The sequence below is a fragment of the Neoarthrinium moseri genome (genome assembly GCF_022829205.1).
Source record: "Neoarthrinium moseri strain CBS 164.80 chromosome Unknown scaffold38_Wmoseri_CBS_16480, whole genome shotgun sequence".
NCBI classification, from domain to species: Eukaryota; Fungi; Ascomycota; class Sordariomycetes; order Amphisphaeriales; family Apiosporaceae; genus Neoarthrinium; species Neoarthrinium moseri.
In genome coordinates, this window is record NW_026055152.1 from 312,965 (window position 1) to 330,898 (window position 17,934).

The following is a 17,934-nucleotide window of genomic DNA, read 5'->3' on the forward strand; positions in this document are numbered from 1 at the left end:
GACATCATGGATGGCCGAGGACACACTGCCTCCGAAAAAATCAGCAAAGATGATGGTTGAACATTGTCCTTCGCCAATTCTTTTCTATATCTATCATGTCGAAATCTTCTGACGACAATACGGATGGTCTACAACTCCCTGCCCGAAGCCTTCTCTGCCTTCTCTGCCTCGGGCTTCTCCTCGACAATCTTGCCGGTGGGTGTCCAGTCGAGCGCCTTCAGTCTCTCCGACAGGATGGGGTGCGAGAAGTGGTAACTAGCGTACATCCAGTCGGCATCCATGGTGCTGAGGTTCTGGATCTGGAGCTTGATAAGCGACGCGGCAAGCTCGGCCTTGTAGCCGAGGTTGCGGGCAAACTCGTCGGCCTGGAACTCGAAACGACGGCTGATGATGTTCATGAGCAGCTTGATGATGGTGTCCATGGGCGCAAGGGCGTCGGAGAACAGGAGGAAGCCGATGATGATAGGGCGCTCCTTGAGGAAACCAAAGTCCGCGTACAGGGAGGCATTGTTGATGAAGACCGAGAACAGCAAGAAGATGTAGAATACGTGAACCTGGCAAACAGTTAGCTGTGCTTCGGGGTTCACCTCAAGAACGGGGGAGGGAATACCTGAGAGATGCCGAAAAGGCGAGTGGTGTGGCCGAGGCTCCAGTGACCCAGCTCGTGGGCGAGGACGGCAACAACCTCCTCCTCCTTGCTCTTCTCGATCAAGGTGTCGTAGATGACGATGTGCTTCTTCCAGGGCAGACCAAAGAAGTAGGCGTTGCTGTGGGCGCTACGCTTGCTACCATCAATGACGAAAAGCTCGTGCAGCGGGAACTTGAGCTTCTTGGCGAGACCTTCCACGTCAGTCTTGAGTTTGCCCTCCTCCAGCGGCGAAAGCTTGTTGAACAGCGGCAGGATGGCGATGGGGTAGACGGTAATCATGAAGACTTGCAGGCCAGCAACGAAGAGCCAGAGGTAGTAGAAGAACTGGTTGCCAGTCTTCTTGACGATACCCAGGAAGCCGGCAAGGATAGGAGGGGTCAGGATGAAGGCGAGCATGTTGGACTTGAGCATATCCGTGATGAACAGTTTCGGGGTCTGCTTGTTGAAGCCAAACTTCTCTTCCAGGACAAAGGTGTGGTATACCGACATGGGCAAGGACAGGGCCTGTTGAATCAGAATGAAGGACAGGACGAAGACGATCGAGTGGGATATCTCGCCAGAGAAGCGAGCGGGAGCGAAGTTGAGGAGCAGTTGACCGGTCCAAGCCCACAGCTTAGGGAGTACGTCGTAGTGGATGAATGCAATGTTCTGGATCTGACCCCATAGGCCCTTGACGAAGCCGAACTTGGCCTTGGCGCGGCCGTACTCCTGGCTCTTGTCGTAGACATCTTGCGAGACCTCGGCCTGCAGGACCTTGGGGGGCTTCGTGTTCTTGAGGACCTGGTACTGGCGGAGGGAGAGGAACTCCTCGAACAGGTACTGCCCCACCGAGAAGCCGATGATGACCTTCTTCCACGGGAAGAGCGGGCGGTCGAGAAAGCGAGCGAGGCGCTGTTGGGGCATGCTGGGTTAGTATCGAGCGCCAGAGAACCTGGGACCTGCTGCGAGTCACCAACGCACCTGTAGGATATCCATCTTGATGGAGAAAAGCGCTTTGGCTCAATGGTGGTGAACAGCTGTCTGAACAGCGCTTCGGCAACGAAAGTGGTTGCTTTTCAAGCTGTCCGGTGTGAACTTAGCTTTGTCAGACCCTCATTTAAGAAACCGTGTCATCGCGCGACGGCTGCGGAGCCAAACCTGAGGGAGCGGCACCCTGGCCGCCCCTGGCCACTGTCACGTCACTGGGCCCGCCAGGCACAGGTAAAACCCCACAGTCTCGACCTAGTGAGCTGAGCCGCTTTACAGTGGCTTATTGTGCTAGGTTAGCTTAGGCCCTCCCTCTCTGCCAGGAACATCTATTCTTGGAAGCATCTCAATCTGTACCAGTTGAGGTTCTTGGCCGAATCACTCAAATAGTAACACAATGATCATCACCGATTCGCAACGACACACTCATCTGGCTTCTGTGGGCGCGGTCACTCTCAAGCAATCTCAGAGTGACTCGTCATTGCGAATTTTCGCTTTGCAGTAACCTACATAGGTGCCTACGTTGGGTATGGGCTCAGTTGCGTGATCAACACCGCCTTGGTCAAATGTGATTGAGAGAGCAAAACCTTGGGGGCAACTCGCACGTTATCTTGCCCGCCGCCATCCCTTAGCTTGATAGGCCTTCTGCTTGCTGACTGGCGATTGTAGCTCAGAAGACGAGCCGCCACGATAAGCTTAACTTTTTCCTTTCTTTCAGACCTCAGGTCACCAGAGTGGCGCCAATTCTCCAAGCACCCATTGGTGTGCTAGCACATGATGCCTATCCACGCTGCAATATATATCTATAAATATATATATATATATCATCATATCATCTTCACCGGTATGCAGCTGTCTGATGCTGTAGATCCTACCTCTATATGGTCCACTCGTAGTCATGAGAGGGGTTGAACCGGCGCTTCCATGACCCTCGTATTTACAACCCAAGGTTCGGCAAGGTGATAAGCTACCCAATCAGGATAATGCCTTTACCCCTGATGCAAGTCTATATTATCCAAATTCTCCTCCAGCCACGGCACTTAATGAACCCCCGTTGCTTTTCATAACGACCTGAAGTTCCTGGCGCCTGCAATGTGATATGCTCCGCGTTGTACGGGGTCCGCCGTTCACTTTATAAGCATATACGGCGCATCCGTAAAACCCTGCCCCGTCTTCCCTCTCTATGTATCGAGCTATAGAGGCTTTGTTTTGTTTGACGCCGAATCAACCATGCGTTCGAACACTGTCGCCAGCTCGCTGGCGCTTCTTGCCCGATGCGTCGCTGCCCAGCAAATGATGCGATTCTCATGTTCCAGGCTGACGATCGAGCGACTTGACCCCCTGGTCTCTCCAGGAGAGATACAGTCACCCCATACCCACCAGGTCGGCGGTGGTAACTCATTCAATGCGACCATGCCCCCCGGGACATATGATCCGGTCAAAGAGTCGACTTGCACGTCCTGCACCTTCTCCGAGGACTTCTCCAACTACTGGACGGCGAACTTGTACTTCAGAGCTCGCAATGGCACGTTGAAGCGGGTTCCGCAGATGGCCAATTTGGGTCTCAAGGCTGATGGTGGTATTACTGTGTACTATATCCCTCCATATGATGGCAAGTCTACAGTCACGGCCTTTAAGCCTGTAAGTTGAACCGTGTCTACATCATTGTCGTTAATGAGTCTCATCGTTTCGGTCAGGGCTTCCGTATGCTGGTGGGTGACCCTATGCTTCGGACCGCCGAAGGTCAGCAACGCCAGCTCTGCCATCGATGCTTCGCGAACGTACAACAAGTGCCATTCGGTGGTGCGCCGTGCACAGGCTCAGATACTGCAGCGTTGCCATCAGGAATGTGTCACGGGGGTATCCGTACGACCATTACCTTCCCAACTTGCTGGGATGGTGTCAACGTTGACAGTCCCGACCACAAGTCTCACGTTGCGTATCCGGTCAATGGTACATTTGAGTCGCTGGCCCCCTGCCCTGAGTCACATCCTTGGAAATTGCCCCAGGTGATGTACGAGATCCAATGGGATACACGAGAGTTCAACGACGAGGACCTCTGGCCCGAAGACGGTTCTCAGCCTTTCGTCTATAGTATGGGTGACAGGTAAGGCTCTCGCAGGCGTTGGAAGTGGAAATGTCAAAATTGTACTTACCTTCTGTAGCACTGGATACGGCCAGCACGGTGACTACCTATTCGGATGGAAGGGTGATGCTCTTCAGAGGGCCTTGGATGCCCGCTGTCAAAACGACCGATGCAAAGAGCTGAAGTCGCAGACCTCGGAAGAGGCCATGAAGTGCGTCAATAAGCAGCTTATACCGGAAGACGTTGATGGATGTAAGTTGAACCGCTTCACCTGTTGCGGTTTGATTTTGCTAATACGTTGCGACAGGGATGAGCAAATTGCCTGGCAACTGGACTATTACCTAGGATACCGAGTGCAAGGCATTATCTCTCCATTGAGGTACGTCTGTGTATTTAAAAGGGCTATATCAGACGATAATCCCGTACCGTTTAATGTCCGCCCTGCTTCGTTTGCAGTCAACTCCAGCCTCTGCCTTCCCTCATCTAAACCTTGACACACTCGTTTGTTTGAATAACCCAGCGACTGAGCTGTCTATCTTCATACATCGGAAACATTATGTATAGCAGTCACTGCCAATACCAGCAAGGATCTCCTCCCATAAGGCTTAACCCAGTGATTGCATAGATAAAGCATAGTTGGCCGAGCTTCAAACCTGGCTAGTCGCATACTTGGTTGTCCATTACATAGAGATATGGAAGCTGCTTGACTTAATTTTCCTCATACACCTGAAGCGAAGCCTCACGCTGGCAGATAGAGTCCCAAGTCGCCTCAAACTCACGCTGCAGCTCCTCTGCAGCTCCAACATTGCCAACGTTACGATAGTGTCTTTCCAATTCACCTAGTGCTCTGGCCGTATGTCGATGCTCAGGCCCCACGTCAGCCAGGCAAACCTCCAACCTCCCTCGATGCATTTTCGTTGCTTCTTCTAGAGACCCCAGGCCCTCCATGGTGCGCGCACTCAGCACATAGTACTGCATCTTGGTCCAGAGATCGATTCCACTTGTCCCCTCGGATAATGCATGCCCGACTTGCCGCAGGACCGCATCTGCTTTGTGAAAATCTCTTTCTTGGACGTACGTGCTTGCAAGCTCCAGCCGGGCCCAGAGATAGTAGTCCATGTGCCAGTATTGTATATCAGAGGCTATGAGATGAGATGTTTCTTCTATCATCGCCTCTGCCTCCGTGACCGGTATGAGTTTGAACCTGTGATAGCTCCTGGCTACTTCTAGGTATATGCATGCCAGCCACTTGTTTCTGGAACCCAGATGTTCCGTAAAGACATCGCACTGGGCCTTCATCACAGCCATCGCATTATCTTGAATACCACGAACTCCAGATCTCCACAAAGCGTACCACAAACGGCTGAGCGGATGATTCTGACCGAGTACAGCCGAGCATATGCTTGCCGTGTAGCGCATGAACGCCTCGAAGAGATCTGAGCCAATCTCCAAGAGATAAAAAGCGACACCGAGGGTTTTCTGGACCAGCTCCGGGTGGCCCTCCAGAGCGAGAAGCTTATACTGCTCAGCACATATGTGGAGCATGCGAAACCCCGCCTGTACGTTGCCTCTCTGGATCGCCTCCTTGGCAACAAGTGCCTGATTCGCCCAATTTGTCGGTTCTGAGTCGACCACAACGTAGAAAGACCTGTCCTGCGAGTCGAAACGATTCCGCGTAAAGTCTGTGATCGCCCTCATGCACTCCTCGGGCAGTCTATATGTATCAGGTGCCCTTAATGTCCTTGGCCTTGACGTTCTTGACAGTGAAGTCACATTGAGACTTCCATCTAAGACATCCTGATAAGCCAAGGACAGGTGGGGGCCGTCCGTACCTAATACTTCAAGGCTGATTTTACGACATTGCTGCCGTCGTTTATGGGAGAAACGTGCTTTGACAGGGCCATATTTAGAGCGATCTCTCCATACTTCTCTCCCACTTTCTCCTTTCTTACTCAATCCCCAGGCCGCTATCCGTCTTTTGTACATCCTCGGTCTGCGTGCGGTAATGAGGGTGTCAATGGGTATGTGCATTAACAGAATAGTGGCTGAAAGCTGCAGACTCACGTGGCGAAGAACTGGTGCTTCTGCTCCATTATATCCATGACCTGCGTCAGTGAGAGATCTTGGTCCCAGTATAGGCGGGTGAATATGTCCCTATGGGCTTGCCAGTCGGCAGACTCCGCCCACTTAATTGGGGAAAGCCCAACCTCGTCCATTCTCCCGAAGACTTTTGAGCATTTGTAGCCAAAGCGAAGTAAGCGAGCAACTTCTGTGTAACGATACGGAACGCAGGGAGAAGAACTGTCCCTCTCACATCGGTGTGAAATGTGGTTCTCCAGATGACACAGCGAGCCTTAAAATGATCTTAGTCAGCTATGCCCCTGGATACGCTTGGCATACATGGTCAGATGATTGGTCCATGTGATCCTGAGCGAAGCGCCAAGTCAGCTGGAAGTGGATGTAGATCAGAGCACAAATCTTTGCAGGATAGGAGTTTCGTAGCAGGAACAAGTGATCGCTTTTGGCCTCTATGCATCTAACCCGTCTAGTTCTATGAGCTTCGTCACCAGTTTGATGACTTCGTTTTCTTGCAAATCCGCCTGCGGGTTGTCGACCTTAAGTGCGATAGTATTGTCAACCATGCTCCGCAGTCTTGATACCAGTACCCCGATGCGTGCCCATCCACGTAGTCTGCAGAGTGTTAGTAAACTGACGAAGGCAAGGCAGATAGAGTCCATATACCTTAGCCATCCATCCACCACAAGTCCTCTCCCGAGGGTGTCAAGCTCGATGGCTCCCGAGAAGAGCAGTAGTGTATACGCATTGAAGGCTATAGAGTCAGAAAGAGTCGTATTAGGTTGACAAAATATCGTTTCAACTTACGAGTTAGATCTCGAATGAAGATCTTGCTTGTCGCCATCATGTTGAAATACGATACGAAGGCTGCATTGCCTGAGAAGCCCTGGTTGTCAAATAGTGTACTGCTCGGATGAATGAACACCCGCCCATTCTCTTGTGTGAAATACTTGATGGTTTTTGCCTCGGGGTCAAGCTCAACGGCTCCTGTCATGGACGCAGCAAACTTCTTGTCTGGGAATTGTATACGCGCTATTTGCGGACTGAAAGCCGAAGCTGTCAATGCGCGTATGATAGAGGTAGAAACCGCACTCTGACTTGAGCGGCGCGCTTCGGTAATGATGGAGTGAGAGGTGATGCCAATCTCCACGAGTGCTGCGTAATATTGTGTTCGCGTCGAAGCAATGTCTGAAAGCGTCTGGTAGGAGAGGAAGTTCTCATCGCAGAAGTTACGGACCTGTCGCTGTGGCATCCTGTCGTCCATCATTGAAAGCCACTGCTGTACTGCACGTAGGTCTGTGAGAAGGTCGCCATCTCCCCTGTTGAATCGCATACGAACTTCTTTCGCGGCGTCTCTCTTGTCTGGTGGAGAAAGAAAAGGGCTTTTGGTGCTCAGAATAGCTGCAATCAAGACCGATTCCTCAAGACAGCCGAAGATCGCACCGTACACCATGAGCTTGCCACAGCGAAGATCAGCAGGGATCATAGCCAGCTGCTGACCTAGGGCAGTGAGCTCATCTCCATCAAGCGCTCCCATTCTCCGTAGCAACTTCATGGCGCCTTCCACGGCTGAGGTTTCAGGGGGTGTCGGGGTCCGAGCCAAGAATCCCGCCACATCCCGAGTACCCATAGCCCTAACTGACAGACAGAGTTGCTCAAGCGGGACACGACGGATTTCGGGATCTGGGCGCTCAGCCATCTGTTGTTCCAAGTTTTGTGTGTAGAGCTTGTAGCAGATGCCAGCTTGAACTCTGCCCGCTCGTCCTCGTCGTTGCTTGCACGCCGCCCGGGAAGCCCATGTCTCCGCAAGCTTGCGCATGTTATTCTGGGGGTCGAAACTAGTTTCTTTCACTCTTCCTGTATCGATGACAGCTACGATATCGTCGATAGTGATCGAGGTCTCGGCTACATTCGTGGCCACCACGACCTTCCTCTTCCCATGAGGCGGGCTTGAGAACACCCTCTTCTGCTCGCGAGTGTCCAGAGATGCATGGAGTGGCAATACGTAAAGTGAGGACACAGCCTGAAGCTCCCGCACGGTACGACTGATTTCTGCAACGCCAGGGAGGAAGATCAGAATGCCGCCTTTCTTACCAGCCTGATGCAATTGCCCGTCAATGGCCTTCGCAGTCTCCACAAGAAGTGAATAATTGATTCTTGAGCCAAGCTTCTGAATGATCTTGTTGACAGGGTCCTGAGCTGCAGTCTTCATGTCTGATTCTTCGTCATCGTAGTATCTGTCTCGCCCAATCGTGAAATTCGTCATGCGGATGATGTCATCAAGATAATAATCTTCGACGGGATAAGTCCTGCCAGCAATCTCCACCAGGCCAACTTGAAGTCCCTCAGAAGTGAAATAGTTCTTGAACGTGGCAGCGTCCAGAGTAGCGCTCATCAGCACGAGCTTGAGATCTTTTCTGCGGCGAAGGACATCACGAATGATGCTCAGGAGGAAATCGGTGTCCAAGCTGCGTTCATGGACCTCATCAATCACAACGTGACTGACGTCAGCCAATGATGCCACAACATCCTCGGTTCGGCCACCTGATGTCTGTAGTCGCCGGAGGAGGACACCGGTAGTCACGAACGTGATCTTGGTCTGGGCGCTAACCTTGTTCTCTCCACGGATAGAATATCCCACTTCCTTTCCAACCTGGGTGCATCGCTCGTCGCTTACGCGGTCTGCAAGTCCCAAGGCAGAAATTCGACGTGGCTGGGTGCAGATGATGTTCGCTGCTCTACCATATCCCTTGCTGTACAGATCATCTAGGATGAACTGAACCGACTGTGTAGATTTTCCAGATCCTGTCTCTCCTGCAATGATAGTAACTTGGTGTTGAGATACGGTGTTGACGACAAGGTCTCTTACTTGCCATGCTGGCAATTTTTGACGTTGTGCTATCATTGATTTCAAAGATGGCTCATCTTGTCTTGCCTGCCAAGTTGTGCGATCGCGCGTGTCCACAATCCACTTCAGGGGAGTGGGATGCCTCGCGGACTTCCTCAGCTTTCCTACAGCCGTCCGAACCTCTGAGGCTGTTGATACAACCCCTGAAATATCGCGAAGCTTGCCCGGTCGCAGGATGATGTCGTTGATGTTCTGCTGTACCCAATCGACAATGAAGTAGATCTTCATCGGCTCTCCTCCCAGTGACTCCTTAACATACTGCAGGGTCTTCTTGACAATGCTAAGCTTGATGTAAGATGGAAGGTCGGCCACCATGGATACAGTAACTTCAGAGGGGTACTGAGGTGACTTCCGTATCTGGACGAATGTTTCGATCGCCTTCGGGCCATTTTTAACCGATTCCACGCCTATCTGACAGATGTCGTCTGACACTCGCTTGTAGAGTTCGCCAAAGACGGACTCCAGACTTTCCAGCTCGTCGGTCCAACACTCGTCTGGGGTACCCAAGATAAGTGGCTCTTCTGATGGGTCGACGGCTGTTGCCGTATCACTGCCGCTGGAAAGCAATATCTCCTGCAGTGCATCTGCGGCTTGTCCTTCATCTCCTCCTTTCTCGTCGTAGACCTTTCTGCAAAGCTCAACGGAGTAACCTGACTGCGACAACCGCTTGATGGCAGCTTCTCGTCTCAAATCTGATGTCGCAGCAACTGAAACACCAGCACTGTAGCTCTCTGGGAGGGCCCACCTAGGCAAATCATCCTCCGGAACATGAATCAAGAGCCACTCCAGCGTTTCCTCACGATCCTTGCATTCGTCCACGGCCTCCTCGACATGACTCTTCCTGAAACCCGAGCTGGTGAACTCTTTGACAATAGACTCCTTGGCAGCTGCAGAGAGCTTGACGCCATGCGGGTTCCAAATGACTTCTCGCCGAAGAAGGTCCTCGAGTTGTGACCGTGTCTTCCTTCCCAACTCGATCTTTGGTATTGTCGTCCAGCCTTTCATGGGGTTCGAGCCACCACCGCCAGAGCCTCCCGCTGCGTTGCTGCGAAGCACTAAGCCAGAAGCACCAGGCATGTTCTTGGCCTTTTCCTTGAGGGCTTCTTGCTCTTTTCGTTTCTTCTCTGCAGCCACCTTGGCATCCTCACGCTCTCTCATGGTAACAAACGGGTCAGCAGCGTAAATCCAAGCGAGGCCATTCTTCACGTCCTCCTTCTTCAAGGTTTCAAACTCTTTCCAGAGTGACCTGTAATCAGGGGGTAGCGTCGTATGGATGTTTTTCATACTGCAAACCCGGAAGAGAGCATACGTCGCAGCAGCATGCCTGGCCTCCAGCGCTGTAGGCTTGGTAACGAGGTGCTTATGTGTCGGCGGCAGCTTGAAGGATGGCAACGTTTGCATCTCCTGCGTCTTGGGGTGCTTGGCACTGAGCGTCACAAAGCAGGAATAGCCATCGGCATTTTTGTTCATCTATAACACTAATTAACTAGGCACGAGCCATGATTTCCGGGATGACCGCTCACGTTGTCATAGCTGGGCTTCTCCCACTTCTGCCTTTGGCAATGTTCAGAAAGCAGATTGACCGGCAACTTGCCGGTCCAGCTGGCGCCTCCAACTATTTGCTTGACCGTTGGCTTGGGAGGCCCTGGTGGACCAGGTTCTGGCACGCCGGCTTTAGCTGCAGCACCACTCCCTTGGCCTCTCTTGCCTTTCGGTTCCTTGGTTGAGTTGGTGAAGACGATGAAATCGTCCTCCTTTGGTGGTGCATTCTGCTTGGTAGACTTCTTGGACGAGCTGCTCGCCCCTGCGGCTGGAGCTGGCGCAGCGGCCTTCTCCTTCCCCTTCTTTACCATGCTTGCCCGGAACAACAGACAACCTACGTGGGGCTGGAATGATATGCCATCTCTGGGAGACACATGAATTGGGTAGAGCTTGTCGGGTTGACCAAAGTCAGAAGTGATAAAATCCCTTAAGCCGTAAATTCCCCGCTTAAGCATGCCAGTGCAAAAGACTGAGAAATACTGTATCCCGTTTACCTTGGTTGCGAGGCTAGCCTTCTCTTAGTGGGGCAAAGCTCGCCTGAAATGAGACGACGCGTACAGTGTGGTAATGTTTAGCGATAGGTGAAGGTCACAACTCTAAAGCGAATGCACCTCTGTGTGGCGTATCTGGATATCTTGATTGCACATATGACTCCGTCGCACGCGTAAACGCAGTGAACTGGCTTTTGAGTTGCCTTCGCATTTCTTCTGACTTCATCCCCTCAATTTCCATTTGTCTTGCGATCTACTACCAGAAAGAATGTCTCCAGCAGATTCGGATCCCGATGAAGCCATCACCAAGGAAGAGATCACCGGCGAAGCTGCAGCACCACCAGCCTCTACTGCTGGTATTACCAAGGACATAACGCAGCGTAATGCCTGTAGTACCTCCCGAAAATCTCCCTCAAGGTTCGCTGCTGATTCATATACTAGTCTCAGAGCTTATGAGGCGAAAACCAAAGGCACCTGCTCAACCAACGAAAAGCGCATCCACAAAACAATCAGGTTTGGCAAGAGTATTTAAAGACCGGGATGGCCTAGGAGCATACACCCACGACCCAGCTTCATTCCCAGCTAAGCGAGTAGTGTACTTTGATGATGATTTTGTGGTAATAAACGACCTGTATCCCAAGTCTGCAGTCCACACACTGCTTCTGCCAAGGTCACCGCGCAGTCGTCTCCATCCTTTCGAGGCCTTTGAAGATCCCGAGTTCCTCGCCAGAGTTCAGTCTGAGGCCCTGAAGCTAAAGCAGCTAGCCGCCAAAGAACTGCAACGCCGCTTCGGCAAGTATAGCGAGGCTGACAAGCTTCGTGAAGCCGTGCTGAATGGTGATATCGAGTGGGAAGCCAACGAGCTCCCCAAGGGGCGGGACTGGGAGCGTGAGATCAAGGTCGGCATTCATGCACATCCCAGCATGAACGACCTCCATGTCCATGTCATTTCCCGAGACATGTCTTCAGAGTGCATGAAGCACCGCAAGCATTACAACTCATTCAACACCCCATTTCTGATCGATGTCGCCGATTTCCCTCTGGCGAAGGATGACCCAAGGAGGCATCCTGGGCATGCTGGTTTCATGAACGGCGACTTGAAATGTTGGCGTTGCGGGCAGAACTTTGGCAACAAGTTCAAACAGCTGAAGGATCATCTTGCTTTGGAGTTTGAGGCATGGAAGAAGGAATGACTATTCGGTATGGGAATAAACCACCATCCCAGGCCCAACGATATTCTGGTGGCTTTCCTCAGTATCTTGGCGCTAGGAATGCGTTGTCACATCGAAAATAAATAATCGCCACCATTACTGTACGTGTGCACAACATTTCACAAAAATCGCGCAAGTTCGTCAATTCAGAGTACTGTTTACTTCAAGAGACCCGAAGAGTGGTGGCTCCGCAACGAATCTGCTACCAGGTGGAAACCTCTTACTGTCGGCGAATTCTGATTTCGCCCGACCATTTTCAACAACTGAAAACCTGCTATCTGGTCCTCCATACATTTGGTGAACTATTTGTGCTGTTTCACATCTGTCTTTGCCCAGGCTCAAGTCTTAGAGGATCTCTCAACAGCCTCGTATTTGCCCGTATACCACCAACGCTGCCATCTCCTAATGTCCACTATGTCCGACGGCTTTGTTGGTGTAGTTTACATCACGATCAACTTCTCTGGAGCGTCTTCTTGGTCCTGTTGCTGAACGATATCGAGAGAGAGGTTCTGGGTAGCACATAGATTCGCCGATACAGCTCGGCCCTTCTCCGATTGTATGAAAGTGTTCACAGCATGAGCCGCAGCATGAACCACCGCACTGAACTGTATTTCATGTGACTTGTCCACTTGAATATGGGAGTCGATTTCTTTGAATGCTCGTAAGATGGAGCTGACCAGTGCTATCAAATCGCCTTCGTGAAGGCCCCACAGGACACCGTATGTATCTCGTAGTTTTTGAACGCATGCTTCGTGCACGCGCTCCAAGAGGGGCGCCGAGGTACGGCGCATCATCAAACAGGATGTCGACATCTCGTAATTCTCAGCCCTCAGCACCATGTTCAACGATGGTAGGAGGTCCTTCGGATGAAGCACTGAGGCCTTGGTCTCCCGTCGCCGCTGGCGCTGCATCTCGCGGCGCTTCTTTAGGATTTACTTGTCGGTGAGCTGTCTTGTGACAAACCATTTTCCACTCCCTTCACAGGCCAGGTCCTCCTTCGATGCTGTCTCTCGACCAATGTCGCCAAGAGACCCGTAGAGACTAGGCCATAGACAATTTCATATCCAACCAGCCTAGAGTTGAGAACACCTTTGAATTTTGCTGAAATATCTCTCCCACCCAATTCCGTTTCTAAGATCCAAAGACAAACGATGGGCATCTTATGGGACAGTAGTTCGTCAACGATCAGTGGCCTTCCTTGTATATCGGAGGCCAGTGTGATGTGCGTATCTGGAGTATCGAGTCCACCGTAGGCTCTCTGGTACTCGCACTAGTACAATTCATATAGTAACTCTCGGTAACCCCCATGCTGGTCCAATAGATGTGTGGCCTCGTCGAAGATACTTTGACCAAGATCGACAGCTGTATTCTAAATGACGGCGAGTGCTGCAATGGAGAGGGGATGGTTGTCTTCGAAGCATTGGGATTTCCACCGTGCGGCAATGTAGACCCGAGTTTGTTTGATGTCTTGCAAGATGGTATGTAAAGCAAGCAAAGCATCTGCCTTGGATGTCTGCGGCTCTATAATGTATTCGTTCCTCGAAAAGTGTGTAGTATGGGTGACTTTGACCTCAGGTAAATTGAGACACGCTTGAGACGCTTGCCCAATACTCAGCGCGTTGAATCTGTTGGTCGCCGATTAAAATTCTGTCTGCGAAGGCATGTTCTGTGTTTTCGCTACGTGATGCTGGAGTATGTCGTGAACTTGTTCTATGGACGTAACAAAATATTCATGATCTTACACAGATTGGCGATCAAGATGACAATTGAGCTCCTCAAGCATGCCGCCAAAATCACGACGAACCCGAATAATATGGGAGAGAGAGGCAATAACAGACGTCGGTATCGTTATGGGAGGCTTCATGCGGTCGACCAAGAATCTGGCCAGCGGAACAAAGTCTTTGATCTTGATGGTGTGCTGCTTTGCTGGTGGAGTTTGGTCGGAAGCTCGTCCCTTCGCCGCTTTCTTTGCTTTCCCTTTGAGACGTCCTGTCCGTTCAGGCTCCTCACCCTCGAAGACGCAGCCATGTACCTTGGCAGTAACGGCAAGCCAAGAAGCGATGTAGTCTGTATCAGACTTGTAGCACCAATACGCGCTGGCAAGCGTGTCGGGAAGCATTGTGATAATAAATATCAGCCGGCAACGCGGTGACGAGTGTGCAGATGTGAAATGGGTTGGCTGGTGATGAAGATGGCAAACACGAGACCATGGCGGAACAAGAGTGTACGTCGAACAAAGATGTGAGAAGAAGCAATTGATGGTGGGAGTGGCAAGCTCTGCCCTCCGAAAAGACGCTGATCGACAGCAGGCTTTCCAGGCGTGATCCGGCCAGAACAACGTAATGAGCGTTTGTTCCAAGATATGCCCAAAGGCTAAAGAGAATGTGAGATGTAGGATTGAACACCTTGGGAAAACTGTGATTAAATGTAACGTTACCGAGGGTTGATGCCTGGCTGGGCAACCACAATCCATTGGCCGTTGAAGTGAACGCTGTAGTTGCTGGGACAAGGGCAGGTAAAATAATCCATTGAGGCACTCTTTCTCAGTCACATCCACCAGCGTATCGCTCACTGTCGTTGGAAATAACTTGTGCACCAAATATCGATCAACCATCGTTTGTCTTTACTTTTGTCGTTTACCAATTGTCTAATAGCCAATGCTATAACCTACATTGAACCGCACAGCAGTGACGTCTCTTGGAAAATGAATTAGAGGCCATGTCACTGTCAATGTCACAGATCATGCAATATTGTTAAGATAGACAGAAATGAGAAGCCGAGATGGCTCTCCAGGTCCTTCATAGCTATGGCCGTGCAAGTCTGCATATTCGCCACCCAGTCTCACACGGTATCCTTCCTGCCTTCTAGTCCACTGACTGTGCAGTGGTATGGTAAAGGGTGAATTCATGTGTTCCAGACGCTTATGTGATTGGTATGGCAGGGGAAAACATCACGAATATCAGACGATTTTGTACCTGCTATGTACAGGAAGAAGACGACTCTGTATTCACTGTCAAAAACGGTCGTGGTATTGTTTCTCCACGGTCTAGACAATGGAGTGAAAAAGTAGAGTGATTATATGAATAGGGTAGATCGATATATACCAAACACATTGTTCATGACTTGCAGTTCTTACAAGATCGATCAAGATTCTACTTCCTTCCAAACGCCAAAGGTGAAGGGATTCAGCTGATCTATCTTCCCAATCCCTCACCCACAGGGCCTCGACTAGGACATGGTACACCAGAGTCCGCAGACCCTTTGAAAGTCGTGCGCAGTGGAAAAGATCACCAACAGTGCGTAGGCAACGTAGTCAACATCAACTTCCACGAAAGCTAACAAGCCATGGATATACAGATCAGAAACCATACCACCTTCGTACCAGACGCCAGAAAGCACCACAAGGCTCGAGATCATGTGCCGCCGAATCTATTTTGTCACAGTTTGCCGCGCTTGTGGCAGAGCCATGGGCACGTTCCAGGGGGACTATCCTTGCGCAATTGTTCTCGGCCAACAGCAACAAGCGCCATCAGCTCCTGTGGCCTTCGGATCATGCAGAGAAGGAGTTGTACAACAGCAGATGGCGATTCAAGGTGGACCTTGCAGCTGCTCGAACCCAGCGGGTTCGGGGCCGCCTCAGGGGCCTACTGGTTGGCTGCAGTACAACCCGTCCATGGGAAGATATTCTTAACTGTTTGAGGGAATTGCTATACCAGATGGCGCGGGAGACAAGGTCAACAGCGTGAATGAAAACAGCTTGAAGGTGAAACAGATGTTCCGGTATGGGATTCTGGTGCGGAAGAGCAGCCTCAGTTCTCTCCCTCAGTTCTCACCCTCAGTTCTCACCCTCTGTACTTCCTGGTAGAAAAATACAAATAATCGAATGTGTCCATGTCTTCTCACAGCGGGAAACATACTACATGGCGTAGCAGCTTGTCTTCTGGAAGAGTGGCATTGCCAAGTGGTTTCGTATCATAGAACTATGATAGTGGCAGAGGGTGCCTTTCGCCGTTTAGAGACGCTACTGCCACGGGTTTCAGACCAGGTTTGCTCAAGAAAGTTCCTCGGACATCAGCCCTCCTCCAAAATCGTCGGCGGAATTTGTTCAGATCGGAATTGACGGGCGTATATCATGGAGCAATTGTTTATTTTGGAAAATTACGCTCAATTTTCGTCTCGATTTACCAGATGTAATCGAGAAATCTCTCAAGGCCGATTACAAGAATGTACTTCACTGTCCCTTCGCGAGTAATAAGTCATCAGAAAACTCCGAAGTTAGCAGTTAAACAGCATGAGAAACCACATAATGGTGAGTTTGCCAGACCATCTCTGAGAGACGCATCAACCACGTGACTACGGTAGGCCAGCCCTTTGCAGAAGCAAACATGTCTTTTCTTTTGGGGTTGGGGGGGAGGGGGGTTGTTTTGGGCTGGACTTTCTTTTCTGACAGGGGATCTCGCATGAGCCTGGACAATCGGGCTTCAATGTAATCAAGGCAGAGCGGTCGGACACAAGACCAGACATAATACGAGACCGAGAGCGGGTCCCGTAGTATAATAACACACCTAGGAGAAGAACTCCGAGTCAAAATAGAACCCTTTGATCAATACAAGAGCGAAATAAGCGTTATAGCAAACCGTACAAGCCTTTGCGCGTTGGTAGCCACTGCGTTGGTGCAATGGCAAGCCCGTCGACAACTTCTCGTACACGGCCATCCAATAAAGTCATGTCCCCCCTTGAACGCCACTTATCCTCCTGAACGCACTCATGAAGAGACCTGAGAACTTAGCCGGCGAGCTCATATTCTAGTCGTCCTATAGAGGACCCCGGGTTAGAAGCAAGAAAGGAGTTCGTTTAGGGGAGCGACGTTACCTCGGGAGCTGCCTCATCCTCATCCTCAGCCTCCTCGTCGTCATCAGGAGCTGCGGCCTCTTCACCATCTAAAGCATCACCGACCTCCACATCAGCGTCGGCTCCAAGGTCCACCTCACCATCTGTGGGGGATGTGAGTAGTTGCGTCGATGTGACGCGAGGCGGCCGTCTGTGGCAGCATTGCGACGGGGCGCAGCGCATCTATATTATTTGTGACTCACCTTGCTCATCGTCGTTCTCGGCATCATCTTCCTCCTTGTCGGAGGCATCCTCCTGCTCGTCCTCGTCGCTCTTTGCCTCGACCTCCTCGACGACCTCGCTCTTTCTTGGTCTTCCCCGGCCCCTGCCGCTGCCAGGAGCCTTGGCGGTGCTGGCGGCCGCCTTGGGGGTGGCCTTCTTGCTGGGGGTGGCAGCTGAAGCGGACTTTGGAGGCCTGCCACGGCCTCTGCCAGTCGAGGGCTTGGGGGGTTTGGGGGTGACCTTCTGCGAGGGGTCCTTGGGGGGTCGGCCGCGGGGCCTGCCAGACGGCACGTAGGGCGGCTTCTTCACACCGTTCTTTGGGGGTCTCCCGCGGCCTCTCTTGGGGGTCTCGCCAGACTCGGCAGCGGTGATGGGTTCATCCTTCTTGACGGTGGTCGCACGAGGTTCGCGACCGGCAGGACGGGCGCGCGTGCGGCTGGGCGCCATTGCGGGAGAGTGATTTTAGTTTGAAAATAGGAAGAACTATCCAGGCCCTGGATGAATTTCCGCGACCAAAAGACAAACGGAATCGATGCGGATTGGGGGTGGACAAAAATTGGGAAAATTGTCAAATCGAAGGCAGGATGCTCTGGGCAGAGAGGGCGAAAGCGTCGCGGTGCGAATGGACGCGCGTGGTAGATTGGATTCGAGGTACGAGTTACCCATACCCTTACCTTACCTAGGTACCTTAGCTCCCAGAGCTCTCAGCTACATTAGCGTACCTCAAGCGTACTGTAGGGCAGTTAGCGTGCCTGCTTACTTTGGCCCTGAGCAGGGGGTCGCGTCATTCTGTGTCAACAGCGAACACCTCATATACGGTATATCCTCGGCCTGATCAGCCTAAAGTAGACGAATGCAACACTGAAACCAATGCCGCCTCTCCTCTTGCTCAT

The 17,934-nt window shown here is 51.6% G+C and overlaps 7 protein-coding genes across 7 annotated transcripts; 2 read left to right on the forward strand and 5 right to left on the reverse strand.

The window, feature by feature from the left end:
* Positions 1 to 128: 128 nt before the first annotated feature.
* On the reverse strand, positions 129 to 1,624 carry JN550_008855 (uncharacterized protein; the record flags this gene model as incomplete). The annotated part of the gene is made up of 3 exons (XM_049320863.1): positions 129 to 554; positions 611 to 1,540; positions 1,610 to 1,624. 3 exons carry the CDS (start codon positions 1,622 to 1,624, stop codon positions 129 to 131), a joined length of 1,371 nt encoding a protein of 456 aa, XP_049169241.1.
* Positions 1,625 to 2,845: 1,221 nt separating this feature from the next.
* On the forward strand, positions 2,846 to 4,046 carry JN550_008856 (uncharacterized protein; the record flags this gene model as incomplete). Its single annotated transcript, XM_049320864.1, has 4 exons — positions 2,846 to 3,256; positions 3,313 to 3,722; positions 3,781 to 3,953; positions 4,009 to 4,046. 4 exons carry the CDS (start codon positions 2,846 to 2,848, stop codon positions 4,044 to 4,046), a joined length of 1,032 nt encoding a protein of 343 aa, XP_049169242.1.
* Positions 4,047 to 4,409: 363 nt separating this feature from the next.
* JN550_008857 (uncharacterized protein) lies at positions 4,410 to 10,538 on the reverse strand (the record flags this gene model as incomplete). Its single annotated transcript, XM_049320865.1, has 8 exons — positions 4,410 to 5,415; positions 5,766 to 5,918; positions 6,016 to 6,054; positions 6,243 to 6,392; positions 6,444 to 6,531; positions 6,585 to 9,931; positions 9,995 to 10,155; positions 10,209 to 10,538. 8 exons carry the CDS (start codon positions 10,536 to 10,538, stop codon positions 4,410 to 4,412), a joined length of 5,274 nt encoding a protein of 1,757 aa, XP_049169243.1.
* A 448-nt stretch (positions 10,539 to 10,986) lies between these two features.
* JN550_008858 (uncharacterized protein) lies at positions 10,987 to 11,911 on the forward strand (the record flags this gene model as incomplete). Its single annotated transcript, XM_049320866.1, has 2 exons — positions 10,987 to 11,110; positions 11,160 to 11,911. The coding sequence occupies 2 exons, from the start codon at positions 10,987 to 10,989 to the stop codon at positions 11,909 to 11,911; spliced, it is 876 nt and encodes a 291-aa protein (XP_049169244.1).
* A 458-nt stretch (positions 11,912 to 12,369) lies between these two features.
* JN550_008859 (uncharacterized protein) lies at positions 12,370 to 12,840 on the reverse strand (the record flags this gene model as incomplete). The annotated part of the gene is made up of 1 exon (XM_049320867.1): positions 12,370 to 12,840. One exon carries the CDS (start codon positions 12,838 to 12,840, stop codon positions 12,370 to 12,372), a length of 471 nt encoding a protein of 156 aa, XP_049169245.1.
* A 458-nt stretch (positions 12,841 to 13,298) lies between these two features.
* JN550_008860 (uncharacterized protein) lies at positions 13,299 to 14,048 on the reverse strand (the record flags this gene model as incomplete). The annotated part of the gene is made up of 2 exons (XM_049320868.1): positions 13,299 to 13,554; positions 13,672 to 14,048. 2 exons carry the CDS (start codon positions 14,046 to 14,048, stop codon positions 13,299 to 13,301), a joined length of 633 nt encoding a protein of 210 aa, XP_049169246.1.
* A 2,735-nt stretch (positions 14,049 to 16,783) lies between these two features.
* On the reverse strand, positions 16,784 to 17,488 carry JN550_008861 (uncharacterized protein; the record flags this gene model as incomplete). The annotated part of the gene is made up of 2 exons (XM_049320869.1): positions 16,784 to 16,923; positions 17,023 to 17,488. 2 exons carry the CDS (start codon positions 17,486 to 17,488, stop codon positions 16,784 to 16,786), a joined length of 606 nt encoding a protein of 201 aa, XP_049169247.1.
* Between the last annotated feature and the right edge of the window lie 446 nt (positions 17,489 to 17,934).